The sequence below is a fragment of the Argiope bruennichi genome, chromosome 10, assembly GCF_947563725.1.
Source record: "Argiope bruennichi chromosome 10, qqArgBrue1.1, whole genome shotgun sequence".
NCBI classification, from domain to species: domain Eukaryota; kingdom Metazoa; phylum Arthropoda; class Arachnida; order Araneae; family Araneidae; genus Argiope; species Argiope bruennichi.
In genome coordinates, this window is record NC_079160.1 from 117,731,631 (window position 1) to 117,746,977 (window position 15,347).

Consider the following 15,347-nt stretch of genomic DNA (forward strand, 5'->3'; position numbering starts at 1 on the left):
TGTGCGAATTTTAGGGAAGTTCTAATGTTAGGTTTCTGGGAAATTCTGTTACGTAAGATAAGAGAGGGAGCAGATCAGTGAGGGGGAAACCCCGTCCTTGAGCGGCCGGCAGTTCGCATTGTTGTCCAATTGGTTTGGAGAGGGTAGGAGCAGTGGGGGCCATCAGCTGTTCTTGCAACGGTAATTTAAAGGGGTCTTCCTTAACCCTTTTTGTCTTCAGGCGCTGGTGTCAACGGGTTGGTGCTTCTTTCTTCTTTCTTTTTAGCTTATGATGCGGAGAGGTCATTTTTTGTTGCGTGGGTTTTTACGGTCGTACCGAGGGAGGGATTTTATTGTTATATTGTCAATTCTATCTATTCGCTGGAAGAAGGAGGTTGATATTTTTTTAATGAAGTCTTCTATTGTTTGGATGCGGAGGTCTTTTCTAATATTGATGTTTCTAATGAACCATGGCATTTTTGTGATTTGGCGGAGGGTAGAGTTTAGTCCAACAGTCTCCTGCAATTCGTTTCTTCTCTCTCCTAAAAAAAAAATCTCCTCATTTTATTTCGGCGACAGTATCCGCCTCTTAATTTACATTGGTCATTGGAGCTCTCTTTCGGCCAATCGGGGTTCAGCAATAGGCTCTCTCGGCGGCGGTCGTGGGAAGGTCCTTTCACAAAGAGAAACATCTAGCATCCAGATGTTTGTACACCCCTTTCTCTTTGAAGGTACTATCAATACATCTTGGACGAGGAATTCCACATTTGGTCTTTCATTGTAGTAGCTAATGAACAGATGCGAGACCATCCAGGTGAAAAATCCACCATCTGGCTATCTCGAGGAGTTTAGTAAGTAACAGCGACGACACAGCTGGCTGTAAACGTCTTATCAGTACTGGGAAAGGGAGAATGTTACCACCTGTACTTTCCCAATAAGTGAAAATACGTAGGAAAACGTATCAGAAAATATATTTTCATTAAAAATTTAATTTTCAAATACTACATATGGTTTTTCGAAAACTTGATAAACTGGAGTTATATTTTTTCATTCTCCAGCAGTCTGCTTAATTGCACACAACTAAGTTCGAATATGTATGGATTATATTACATTTAGGAAAATAAAAAAAAAGTAAAACATTTTTAAAGGAAAAAATTATTGCATTCCTGTGAGTAATGAGAGGAATTCGTTAAGATGGATTAAAGAAAAACTCTTTATTTATATATATTTAAAATAAAAGTCTTAAATTAAATTATAGCATTTGAAAGCAGCAAAATTATTATCATTATCATTATTATTATTTTTAATTTTAAATAGTTATTATTAACATAATAAGTTTTTTTAACCGTTTCTGTTTTTGAAGACCTGATTCCAAGTCATAATGTCAGAACAAACATGAATATTACGAATCAGAATCTTATTCTTCAGCTCGGACCAAACACGAGTACCAATTGTGGTAATCAACTCGTTTTATTTACTAAATGTAAATAACACGATTTTGATTGATATTAAATAATTATGTCGGATTCCGGAGCCTGACAGTTGTTTCATGCAAATGAAAATCCCGGGACTGACTGTTGATCAAAATTATGAATTAAATTAGAATATAACATATATCAATAATCTCAGATCTAATTTTAAAACCATGTAATTGTATTGTCAAAACACTTTGATGAACTAAAATGCATTCGACAGCCATATAAGCAACGTCGTAAGGAATCAAATATGCTGAACTTCTACAGTAATAGAACTAAAATAGCAATTCCTATTTGAGACCATTCTTATTTTCTTTCAGCACTAAATTCATTTCTCGCATTTCAGAGACTCGGACTTAATGTTAGATGACAGACATTTTAGCGAAAACAATTGTAAATTTCAGAAATTTACAAAAATATTTATGTTTACTACAAATTTGTCTCATTCCGTTTTATTTTCTCGATGCTATTAATAATAAAATAAGACTTGTAGCAAAAACTCTAAATTCGAATTTCTAAAACCATCTGCATTACTGCATAAAAAGTTTGAAAGAATGCATAGCATTTTATTTGATTCGTTAACATTTAAATATAATTTCCCGTTTTATTGCATTCAGTGAAACAATCTTAGATTAAATTGAATTGCATTTTGAAATATCATTTTAAAATTGGTGATTTCCCCAAATTACTCACACTGAGTCTTTTAGCTCCATAGTTGAAAACTGTCGCTGGAATTTCAACCTGCTCATTTTTGACCACAGAATACGGCAGATTCAGCTGCACGAACACTTTCTTGAAGGAAACGATCTTTTGAGGTTCCGCAACACATATTCCGTGCATTGGTGAAACGGACACTGCTTGAATGACCCACGTGGTGATACTATGAGGCAAACTTACAGGAAATTCTTCTTTATTATCGGGCCTGTAAAATTGAAACAATGGAATATTTTTTTAACAATTACTTTTCATGCACAAATGCAATTAATTGTGATTTCTTAATTTTAAAAGGTATTTAACATTGACATATTTTGCTAACTGCTTTTCAAATGAAAGCCACTAAACATATAACCTTAAACGGCCACTCCGATACGTCACTAAGGCACATGGATAAATCTGGCCGAACCACCGAGATAGCAAAACTTGCTGGAACTATGGTTGAGCCCTAAAAGTCATCACCGCCCACGGCACAAACTTTCCCTAAGGAAGTATGCCTCGTCATCTATGTGAGGAGCCAGGCCTCCCACCATTACTGTACCCACCAAGGTAAAGAGAACCAAACACCATACCGAAATTTTCCCATCCACATTTCTGAAGTGTCCCCCCTCCCCCCGATGGGAGCCATTAAACATATAAAGAAAAAATTGTACGATTTCAAATTTTTTAGTCATAAAGAGCAACTTGTTAACAAAAGAGTGAACTTTCCTCAGTTTCTTGTTAGTAATGTTATTGTGATTTCTAATATCACGAAATCTCTTTGCTATTTTAAACTACTCTCATCGAGTTCATTTTCAACTGCTGGATGATTTCAAAGTATTATCCATTAAGGATGTCATTTGTAATGACTTAGATCATGACATATTTACTCACTATCATCACAGAATATAAAAATGCAAACAGATTGCTGACAACCCATCATAAATGCAAACAGATGCTGTAAACCGGCTAGATATGTTGATTTAGTAATATTCACTTGAAGTTGTTTTATTTAGAATTTGAATTTGCTATTGAGTTTAAATGTAGTTTTTGAATTTAATCTACTTTTCCCTCAATTCAATGAATTTATAAATTCACACACATCCGTTTATATTCAGAATATTTTATTGAAAAGGAGCATGTATGTACACAATTAAAGATTCTCACCCTACAGTTGTATCATTTATGGGGACAATGCAAAAAATTTTATTAATCAAATTCAGAGCTGTTTGAAGTGTCATTGCTATTTCGTAATAAACGAAAACGCTCATACCTAAATATACAACGCACGGAACAAACGTTCGTTTTCATATAATTTTGCATCCATTTCAAATTTTACTCTAGTTTGATATTTCTATTGGCAATACTTAACAACAAACTGGATATTTTATTCTGGTTTTTATTTAAAAAAATACACGTTCTTGCGAAGGCAGTTGCAGAATCCTCGCGTTTCATTGATTGGATTTTTTCAGAGGATATGATCTCCAATCTGAGAAAGAAATCTACCCAACTTGTCTCATACAATTATCATAGGAGTAAATTTTGAGATTTCATTGAGAACTTTCCAGACATCACTGTCATCACCAAATGGACTAGAAGCAGAGTTCAAAATAGACATATTGCATGTGTTATTTGTAAAGCGATCATAACTCCATACAGATTCAATTTTTCTGGCAACCCTTTGTGCACCAACTGCAACGAAATCAATGACATTTTTCACATTTTGTTAAAGTGTTAAAGTAGACAAGCTAAAAAATGACACCATGGAAAAAACTTAAAATTGAAGAACAGAACATCTCATTTGCCTTTCTTTTGTCCCAAATTCCCGCAAGCAAGCATCATTTAAGCATCTTTATTCCATCTCACAAATATCTTGATATCCTTTAACTGTAATTTCTCAGCACCCAGGGGAAAACTGCTTTTGTCACTGCATTACACACTGTTTACATTCAAGATTTAACTTATCTTTGAGTTTATTTTGCATAGAAAACGCATGCTTTGATAAAGGAGGAACAACATTTATTATTAATTATTCAGTGTATTTTTCATAAATGTTATTAAACTTACTAAGTGATTTCAACATCAAATCGCTAGCAAATACTGAATCATAAATACCATAAATTTTGGATTAGCAGTGCAATGAATCTGTCATAGATATTAATTTTCAGTTTAAAGTTTAAAAAAAAATTCAGTATTATTGAAGGATTTATAATTTAAAAAAAAATACTTTGTAGCCTTTATAAATGATGCCTGATCTATTGACTACATCAAACAAGTATATTATCAAACATTCTATTATTTTTTTTTAACTTTCTCGTGTACGAAGTATAAAGAAAGTATAGTAGTTGTCAAAAAAAATCGAACTTGAGATTTCTACAATTCATTAAGTTTTAAACTTCCCTGGATCCGAAAAACATATTTTTGGAAAATATCCATGTGTTTCCTGTGACAAAGATTGTTCGACTACCTTGAGATAGATAGTTGAAATGTAGTTTACTAAATTTATAGATTTATATCAAATTTTGAGCAAAATCTGTTCAGAGGAAGTCAGCCTGTTCGAATATAAGTTTACAAAATTAAAAGAACTAAATGGATAAAATTCAATACTCTGATTTAGCATCTATAGTGTAGACATCTGCCAAATTTATAGCCAAATCCAATGAGGGATTTAGCATCTATAGTGCAGACATCTGCCAAATTTATAACCAAATCCAACAAAGGGTTGACCATCAGTCGGTCTGTACTTTCAGAAGCATTTAAATGTAATAACTCAAAAATGCAGTATTTTGAAACTTTTGTACGGCAATGTCATTCAAAATTTTCTTTTCGATAACACTTTTTCTGTGAGAACGTTTTGGGGAGACGACTCCCGCTGGTTTGTGTTGGCGACTTTGGCGTGCAATTATTTTGCTGCTTCGATGATGATATATTTGTAAATTAATATATTATGGCAATAATTCTTTCATTATGCTTTTGCTTTACTATATCGCATATACTAGTTGCCACTTTTCTTGTTGGCATCAACGATTCAGCATCCATTGGCGATATAAAATAGCAACGAGTAATCTATTTGAACCAAATGGAATTTTTGACATACGACTTTTCTCACTTTCAGAGCCAATATGTTTATAGCCGAGTAATATTCCACAATGGCAATTCTCACTTACCCTATTGTTTTATCCTCAAAAAACCAAGTTTCTCTAAAATCTCTTCGAACTATGAGTTGTCTCTCGTAGAAGTCTTCCTCCGAGATTGGAATAAATTCGGGCGCTTCTTCTCGGGCTCCTCCTGCTCGTGCTAAATTCAATCCAGTTCCTGCAGAAATCAAAATAAATATCAAATATACAATTCATATGCATGCATTTTAAAAACAAAACATATAATAATTCATCTTTTTCATAATATTTTTATTTTCAGGATATATCTATGCTAAAATATCTGAAGAATTCTATTTTTCACGTAGTCATATTTTAAGTTGGCCTAGTTTCTGTACAGTGCGTCATGCCTGATGTCTCATGCCACTACATTTTGTACGAAGGGTGGGTAAATAGATATGTGCGCAATTTGGGCAATAGGTGGACGATAAGAGACATATTACTGACATTTTTATCTGTTTCTTAATTGATTAAAAATGAATCGAAATTTAAGCATTTTTTTAAAAATTTCGTAGCCTATTTTCACAAAAAATATCCATTTATATTCAATTTCGTAATCTTTACAAAACTTTAGCTTTTTAGTGATATCTATATATTCCCATACATATTTTATAATTTCTAGCAAAGTAATTTTAGATGCAATTTTTATTATTGTTATGTATTTGAAATAATATAATTGTTCTAAGAAATCTTTCACTTATACTAATATATTGCCGCATTGAAGAAAGACAATCGAATCTCCATGGACGAATGGCCATGGCACTGGTCTCATAATCAAGAGACCTTGAGTTCGAATTCAGCTAGAGACAATGCAATTCATAGTGTGTGTAAATATTTAGATCCTTGATTTTATGTTTTCCTTTATTTCATGTTCCAGAAGATTCTGGACATTTCTTTAGTTTACCAGACAAGTGTTCTGGACTTTTCTTACTGTCTCCAGAAAAGTATTCTGGAACTTTCCCAGCTGGTATAAAAGCAGAAGATCTGTCAGTCACTGGGTTCTCAGTTCAGTGTTGAGTTAATTAATTGGTTTAGCTCTACTTGTTGTGTGTGTCATTGCGTTCCACACTAAAGTATCTACGTGACAATATTACGCACAGAATGAAACGGATGATACAATCAAGTTAGAAAAAAACAAAGCAAACGAATGAAAGTTGGAAGTATGATCTTGGTTTAATGTTTCTGACCATGATTTCAAATCTCTTTCTTCTTCTTATCGCGTGTCTTGCCACAAATGCTGAATGCGTATTGTTAAATTATTGGAGTCTCTCATACTTCGCAAACGAATATCTGGGTTCATGCCAACGATCTCAATTTCATATGTAATATCATATTTACAAATGATAAATAGCGCAGAATATAATTGATTTTAAAATCTTTGATGTCTCAACAAAAATCATTGACATCAATAATAAGTAACAGTTTTCTTTGAAGAGTTATGAAACACCTAATGTGGAGTTTTTTCGTATGGTGTATGCATTCAACGCGTAAAAGAAATCATGTTTGAAGATTCGATTTTTTCCCCTCACATAAAGAATTCAAATAAAATATGACATTATCGAATCTTTAACGTACTCATGAGTTTCATGTCTTTAAATCCATTTTCCTTTCCATACAGGCAGCATTCTAGGAAAGCCCTAGAACAATTCTGGTACTCTCCTTGCAGATAGCGGATCACGATATTAGTCCTGTCTTCGCAGTTCCTGTTGCGTGGGTCATGATTCAAGCCCAAAGCGCAGCATTCTTTCTCCAAACCAGTGTACCTGCTCACTGAAAAAGAAATATATATTTGAAATGTGTAACACATAATAAATTTAATAAAAACCATTATTAAGAAAATATCTACGCACAAGCTGTTTCAGAGTGAAAATTTCAATGCCTGGGTTGATTGAAAGATATCAGATAGATCATCAGAAGATATCGATATGCAAGGTAAATCAGAATAAAGATTTCAATGCATAGGGTGATTGATTCAGAAGAAGCCATTGGTGTACAAGGTGATTCAAAATAAAAATTTCAATTCATAGGGTGATTGATTCAGAAGAAAATATCGATATACTAGGTGATTCAAAATAAAGATTTCAATACACAGGGGGGTTGATTCAAATGAAGATACCGATATACAATATGATTCAGAATAAATATTTCAATGCATAGGGTGATGGATTCAGATACAGATATCGATATTCAAGATGATTCAGAATAAAGATTTCAATGCATAGAGGGATTGATTCAGATAAAGATATCGATATACAAAATGATTCTGAATAAAGATTTCAATATACAGGGGGGGGGGGTTGATTCAGATGAAGATACCGATATACAATATGATTCAGAATAAATATTTCAATGCATAGGGGGATTGATTCAGATGAAGATATCGATATTCAAGATGATTCAGAATAAAGATTTCAATGCATAGGGGGATTGATTCAGAAGAAGATATCAATATGCAAAGTGATTCAGAATGAATATATCAATACACGATACTATCGATTTAGAAGAAAATATCAATATATAGAATGATTGAATGAAAAAAAGATATTAATATACATGGATGATGCAATACTCAATAGACGTTTGGAGCAAATTTTAAAATCCTTCGTTCAGAAACGAATAACATATAGATACCGTTTGTAAAGTACTCTTACAAAATTTAATCGCCCTGAGCTACAGTAATTTAACGAATCAACAAAACAGCAATTAAGAATTTTAGCACTGACACCGAAAATAATAATACATATCTAATAAAATAACTGAAGAGCAAAAAGGAAAAAAACGCGAATAATGACAAAGTAAATTAATTCATTAATTTTCTCCATTAATGAAACAAATTATCAATCTTTTCATACTTAATATTTAAGAGGATATATATTATTATGAAATGAAAGTACTCATGTCAAAATCATTCTTAAAGATGCTTGCACTCACGATAGAAATATTATTATTTTATTTAAATCACGTCACATTGCACTGTGTATTATCGTATGTGTTTTTTAATACAGATATGTAGTTTTTCCTGGAAGTTGTTCCGGGAAGATGAAAATACATAGAGCCTTTGTATGACATTTTGTCACTCAATATTTGGTCCTATATAACTTTTCTTCCATTTTTGCAAAGCAGTTTTTTTTTTATTAAAATTGTGAACCAAGGGTTGAAGATGTGGCCCTTTTGGTCTCAAAATCTGTAGAGATCTTAGAAATAAGATAATATTAGAAATTCATACATCAAGCTTATGATGTTTTTAAGTAATCGCATTCATATACATTTGGATAAACATAATATAAACTTTTTTTTTCTTTTTTTTTTATTGAAATCTAAGACTTTTTTAAACATAGATTTTTTTGACAGCATTTATGGAAAGCATTTCAGTCGCGTGCCCAAAGACATTGTTCCAAAAAGGATTCTTTTTCAAAATTTTGACTATTAACTACTTTTCTTTCTTTAAAATTTCGTAAAAAAGAAAGTAAAAATTATAAAAACGACCAAACTTATTAAGTCTAAATTCTATTTGATTTTATAAAATTGAAAAATAATAGAGAGTAAAAATAAGAGTAAAGTATAAAAGAGAGTAAACATTCTAAAGACAGCCGAATTTTTTTGAGTCTGAATTCTGATTGATTTCATAAAATTCAAAAAGAATAGAGAGTAAAAATAAGAGTAAAATATAAAAAAAGAGTAAAAATACACACAAAAACCAATTTATTGAGTCTTGAATTCTGATTGATTTCATAAAATAGGAAAAGAATAGAAAAGTAGATTTGATTATTATTCAAGAATAACAATTTAGCATTTAATGAAATATTATATCTGCATTCATTATCATATACATTCCTATAATTTGTCATATATATTTACAAGCTGAATAATCTCACTATTATTAAAATAATTTCCAAATTAATAAATTGTCTGCATTAATGTTTGATTTTTCTTTATCATAAGATTTAAAAGTATTTCGACAAACAATACAAGAAAGGGCGATACTCACTTATTTCATCAGCAACTGCTCTTCTTTTTCTTTTGATTGCGACACAGGAAGAAGCTGAAATGAGAGAGAAAGTTCTTCAAATAACGTCGTACAAACTCTTGAACCAATGAACAGTACTTTGCAGCAAATTAAAGCTTATATATTCTTTCTCCCAGATTTAGTTTTAATATTAAAAAATATGAACAAGTATCTAATTTTTTGACTTCAAAGAACAATCGAATGAAAGTTCCAGAACAAATATTTAAAAGGCACTTATTAACGGTGAAGGATTGGCGATGCGTTGGCGGTAATATCATTGGCGAAAATGCGATTTTCTTCCTATAAACATTGTACAAACAGCGTAAACAGTTACTTATTTTCTTCTCGTAAGTTAGAAGTGGGCTCATAGGTTGGCGCGCTTTAGTGCTACATTTGGCAAGGTTTGGCTCTTTCACCATTAATTAATAAGTACATTTTAAAATAGTCCTTGTCGCTATATCCCACACTGTTAACATTCAAGTTCAAGTACTTTTTAAAACTCATTTCTAATGTTATGTTACTTGTTGGCATTTAAATATTACTATGACTAATAATTTAGTCATAGTGATATTTTGACAAACATTTTAAATCAATACACATCAGCGTGAAAGACACAATCATTATTGTTCCTAACAAATATCGTATGAGAAATTTCAGCAAAACGTAGCCTTTAATGTATTTTATATATAGTCAGTCAGAAGACCAAATAATGGAAATGGAAATGAAGAATATGCAAAACAGCTTTTATTAAACGGAACCGTTTAGATCAAAATGAGAAAAAAGAGGTTTTTACTTATTTCTGTTATAAGATTTAGTAAACAGATGTATATGCTTAGAAAGGTTAGATTAATATTTTAGAAAAAATTCCATTTTTTTAACAACATGAAAAAAAAAGAGCACAAACGCTATATGAATAACTTGCAATTTTTTAAAGTTAAATCTACATATCGTATGCCAAAAATATACACACAATTTTTATAATATGAATTATTAATAACATTTGAATTGATAAATACAATAATTGATAAAGGCAAGAATTGAATTGATAAACACAGAATTTTGTCTGCAGTTAAGTTTCAAAATTTTACTTTATTAGAACAACAATTCTATATCTTTTCAATTTCAACTTTCTATGCAAAATGATAGTTTTTTTCTTAAATAAACCTATTACCAAATGTCACAATCATAGTTATTTGACTATTCATAATCTTTATTGGTCAATTGAACGTCACAAGATTTCAGTAGATATTAATTATGCACAGTAGTTTATCTGTATATGTTTTATCTGGACAATTAATTGTTGAGTGTTTTCTGATTGGTGATGTTATCCCGAGACATGATAAGTATGAGCTATGCCAAGAATTAAAGAAATATTTCAGGACAAAGAAATTTTACAATAGTGCTACAGTTAAATCTGCAAGAATTGAATACTTGGAAAACACAAATAAAGGATTTATCGAAAGAAATTTAAGTAGTATCTTAAAGATAAATCTTTTTTCTGCGAATCGGGCCAAACGGCAACGTTTGATCGTTTTCGAACTGTTTAACATATGTCCTCTCTCATCAACAGAAACATGAAAGACTGCAATTTCCATTAAGGACAGCTGTGATCGATTTTTCTTCTATAGCAATTATATTAAAAGTAATGAAGAGAATGATTACTGAGTTACAATGGAAAATCTATAATAAATGTTTATGAGCAAACTCACATCCTGGTTTAGGCGTGTATTTATTCGTAGCAATCACAACGCCTGCTTTGTCGAGGACAGAGTCTGTGTTCAGACCACCGCCGGGTCCACAACCCAGATCGTGTTTGGCCATTGTTTTGAATACCTGGAAGAGAAATTGCATATTTAACCAGGTTTGATGTTCAAATGTAAATGCAATAGATTAATTACACCTTATTATTTGAAGTAATTATGCAATAATTAATAAAAAATGGTGCATTTAAATAGGCGAATTCATTTCTTCTTCATATATCACTATTATTAATTTTATTTCTCTCTCTATATATATATAAAATACTTCGTCAGGTTGTAGCATGAGTAATTGGTCTCCTAATAATTACCAAGAGATCTTTAATATAAGGTGAATTTGAGTAAACGAGCATGATAAAAAGAATATGAATATATGAATATAAGGTGAATATGAGAGAGCATATGAGTATGATAAGGTGAATATGAGTATGATTAAGTGAATTATGAACGAGTATATGAATATGATAAGGCGAATATGAGGAAGTATATGAGTATGATAAGGTGAATATGAGAGTGTATATGAGCATGATTAAGTGAATTATGAGCGAGTATATGAATATGATAAGGTGAATATGAGTGAGTATACGAGTATGATAAGGTAAATATGAGCGAGTACATGAGATGGTCAGGCGAATAAAAGCACACGAGTACGATGAGTTGAATATAAGATGATAAAATGAATTGGAATATATGAGCACAATAAGGTGAATACAAGTAAATGATTGTAATCTTAATTTGAGGGCAATGAAGTGAATATGGGAGGCAATATAAAATCCAGCTGCAACTTACTTTTGATTTAGTGAGAAGATCTTTCTTCAGTACTGCATACACGGCTTCATCTACACCCAAAAGTCCAACCAAAGTGTCTTTCGTTCCTCTAATATTTATGACACCGACACCACCGGGCTCTTTCGCCTCGAACTCGGGAGTAATGGACACCTTAAAAGGAAAATAGTTCGTATGTAAGATAAAATAACATTTCAATTCATTAAAATAAAAATGGCTGATTTATAATGGATAGTCTAAAACTCTTTGAGATTTCGCATTATTTCGGAATGCAGCACATTATCGGATTAGCACCATTGTAAAATAACGAGGAGGGATTATGAAATTTGAATTAAAACCATTTCCTATAGACTAATTTTGGAGCAAAATTTGATACAGATCAATATTTTTGTCTTATAGATCATATACACACTATCAACCGAATTTGTTTCCTTTTTGAATGATGGTATTCATAAAGTTATGCCATGTAGTTTAACTGGAATTTTGTCCAAAATATTTAGGGTGCTTTTGTTAAAGACTTTCAGATATTTGAGGAAAAAATAATGTGCCAAATTTTATACATTTATCTTTCTATATATCCAGTGTAGCAAAATTTCCATAATTTTGCTACACTGGATTAGCGATTCTTTATGTATTCGAACGTAATCTGCCCCCCCCCCCCCCCGTTTTTTAGAAAGTTCTTTGTGGTAATACAAGCAGCATCTTTACTTAATAATTTTATACTTACTGTTCCGTCTTAGAGACACCTTTTTCACTTTACAGCTGTGGCTGCCATGGAAACCGGTGCACGCGTAGCTTTATCTAGCACTTTGATACATTTTTTTTATATTTTTATCTATCCAGATTTGTAATGTTTAATTAAAGATTAGACATTACACTTTGCGTTCGTGTAGGTTTTTGTGCTCATCAATAAATGTCGTTCTGCGTTTAACGATATCTTTGATTCTTGAGAGTTTGAAAATAGATTTTAGATGTTATATCATTGATAGTTTAAACCACTGAACCGCAAAATAGAATTAGAATGACGCGACTGCATTTTGAATTATTTGTTAAAAACTGTGGCGCCATAGACATCATCATTTACCATATGTCACATCAGTTTAAAATATTATATTGGTACTTACTTTAAGTATTATTTTTTATTTAAAACATAACAAATTACTTTTATATATATATAATATTTTCAATTTAAGAGATCCCTTTATGTAAAATTACTTTATATGATAATTTTTTATCTACATTTTAATTTAAATAGAATAATCTGCTGCATTAAAGAATCTGTTACTTCGTAGTTTCTCAAAAAATACCAGACTGTACCAAACTTTTTTTTAAATTTCAGAAAGTAAATTTTTTCCGAGTAATATATTGATTATATTTAAGATCATATAAAATTTGGTTAAACATTGGAAGTGGGTTCATAAAATGGAAAATGAAGGCTTCCATTTTCAAAGTTGAATTTAAATCATCTCCTTTAAAAACTAGTAATTAAGTTTTGAATCAATTTTTAGGTAATAATGGAGATTAAAAGAAATGTTAAAGAATCATTTTCTTTTCCATGTTTTGGTTTCTTTAAAGTCTTTTTAGTAAACAAATCCTAAATGTTACGATGTTATTTGCTACTGCAATACTAAGCATTAGTAAAGGAAGCAGTTTTTAATTAATAAAAAGTAACTTTATCATATCGTCACTAAATCTTTTCTAAATCCTTTTTTATGCTTCAAATATTTGTAAATATATTTTATAAGATTCTGTTCCAAGTTTGGATAAGGAACATAAAAATTGATTTCATATTTATTTATGTAAATTTAACTCCTTATAGATAGATAACCTAAGTATGGAATATATTTGGCTGGAAAAGGATTTATAATTAAATCTGTTTGGTTTCCAAATTTATTTCATATACATAAAAAATATTGGAAATCTAGTGAATATGATCATATAATGATAGTTTAAAAATTAGTGATTGTATGATATATAAAGTGTTAAGCTGTTTTTAAGTTAAGAATAAAATCCCTCTCCTAAAAAAAGATGTTTGCATGAATTAACAATTAATTGTAAACAAAGTCTTTAAAATTGTTTGATTCGTTTTCTATTTTTGTATTTTTTTCCATTTTGATTGTATTTTCCATTGCATTCTTAGAAATGAAAGGCGCACTTTATCCTTTCTTAAAGGACCTTTGCTTAATTAGAGCATTTTGTAAGAGCACAGACCTGAAAATGAATGAATGTAGAATCGGCAAAATATTATACCACTAAACATACAGCTTAAACAGATTGATGGCGATTATTGTTTACCACTGGCTTGGAAAAGTTCTCAATGAATCATTTATAATTGTATATTCTTTCATTGCACTGTAAACAATGTTCGAAGAAGTGAAGAGTCGGGCAAAAATACGACAGGGAACAAAAGGCGAAAAGTTGATGGTGTTTAATTTTGCTACCGAAAATCAATGTTAATTTAAAAAACATTTTCTATTCGGGTTTATTTCCTTCAATGTTCCTTTCTTTTTCATTTCGGGTTTATTTCCTTCAATGTTCCTTTCTTTTTCATTTCGGGTTTATTTCCTTCAATGTTCCTTTCTTTTTCATTTCGGGTTTATTTCCTTTTAAAATTAATAAAAGAAATATATTAGGAATGATATTCGATTTCTCTTTAATCTATAACAATTATTATTATATTTTTCGGCCAATAATATGTCAAGGTACAAAAGGCGAAAATCTATTGATGTTTAAGTTTGATACAGAAAATCAGGGTTTAAGTGGACTAATTTTTTTAGATTTCGGTTTTATTTCCCTATAAAATTAATATAAAAATATTCTGGACCTAATTTTCAATTTTTCTTTAATCTGCAGCAATTATTATTATACTTTGAATTGAATAATACATAAGAAATAATCCTTATTTAGAATGGCGTTTTATCAAAAAAGAAAATGGGGGCTATTCTGCACCAGATAAAAGAGTAAAATATAAAATCAAGTAAAAAATGAATAAATATTTGGGTGAAGTAACTCTCTTGGATTACTTGAACCCATGTTTTATTTCCTTAAATCAACGCTTATAACCCTCTCTTGAGTTTAAGTAAGACATTGGATCTTGAAACAATATAAATGCAAGGATTGAAAAATATTTTATCAGAATATTCTGAAAGAGATGTTTGTGAAACAATGAAAACATTTAATGTGAGAAACGTTTAAAGAAACAAACTACAAACTACTTCCATTATTTCACTAAATTTGCCCAGAGTGACTTTAATGATTTTATCGTTCTGGTTTCATATAAACCATCCAAGGTTCAAGCAGCCCTTGACTTAAGAAATTCAATACATTTCATCAATTTTGAAAGATTTAAAAAAATTTTCTCATATCCGTGCACTTTTTAGTTAAAATATTTTTTAATGAAGGAAAAATAAAGGATTCAGAATCGAAGAAAGAATAAAAAGAAGGAACGGTTAGAAAGGAAAGAAAAAAATAACCAATGCAGAATTGAAGAAAGTAT

At 30.7% G+C, this 15,347-nt stretch overlaps 1 protein-coding gene across 1 annotated transcript in view; it reads right to left on the minus strand.

Annotated features, from left to right (window-relative positions):
* The window catches only part of LOC129989423 (complement C3-like), a 109,612-nt gene that overhangs the window by 50,940 nt on the left and 43,325 nt on the right, over positions 1-15,347 (minus strand). Inside the window, exons 14-19 of the mRNA XM_056097959.1 lie at positions 11,855-12,004; positions 11,018-11,141; positions 9,291-9,344; positions 6,878-7,072; positions 5,315-5,462; positions 2,148-2,376 (exon numbers count right to left, since the gene is read on the minus strand). Coding sequence (XP_055953934.1) covers positions 2,148-2,376; positions 5,315-5,462; positions 6,878-7,072; positions 9,291-9,344; positions 11,018-11,141; positions 11,855-12,004 — 900 coding nt within the window. The remainder of the gene's footprint in view (positions 1-2,147; positions 2,377-5,314; positions 5,463-6,877; positions 7,073-9,290; positions 9,345-11,017; positions 11,142-11,854; positions 12,005-15,347) is intronic.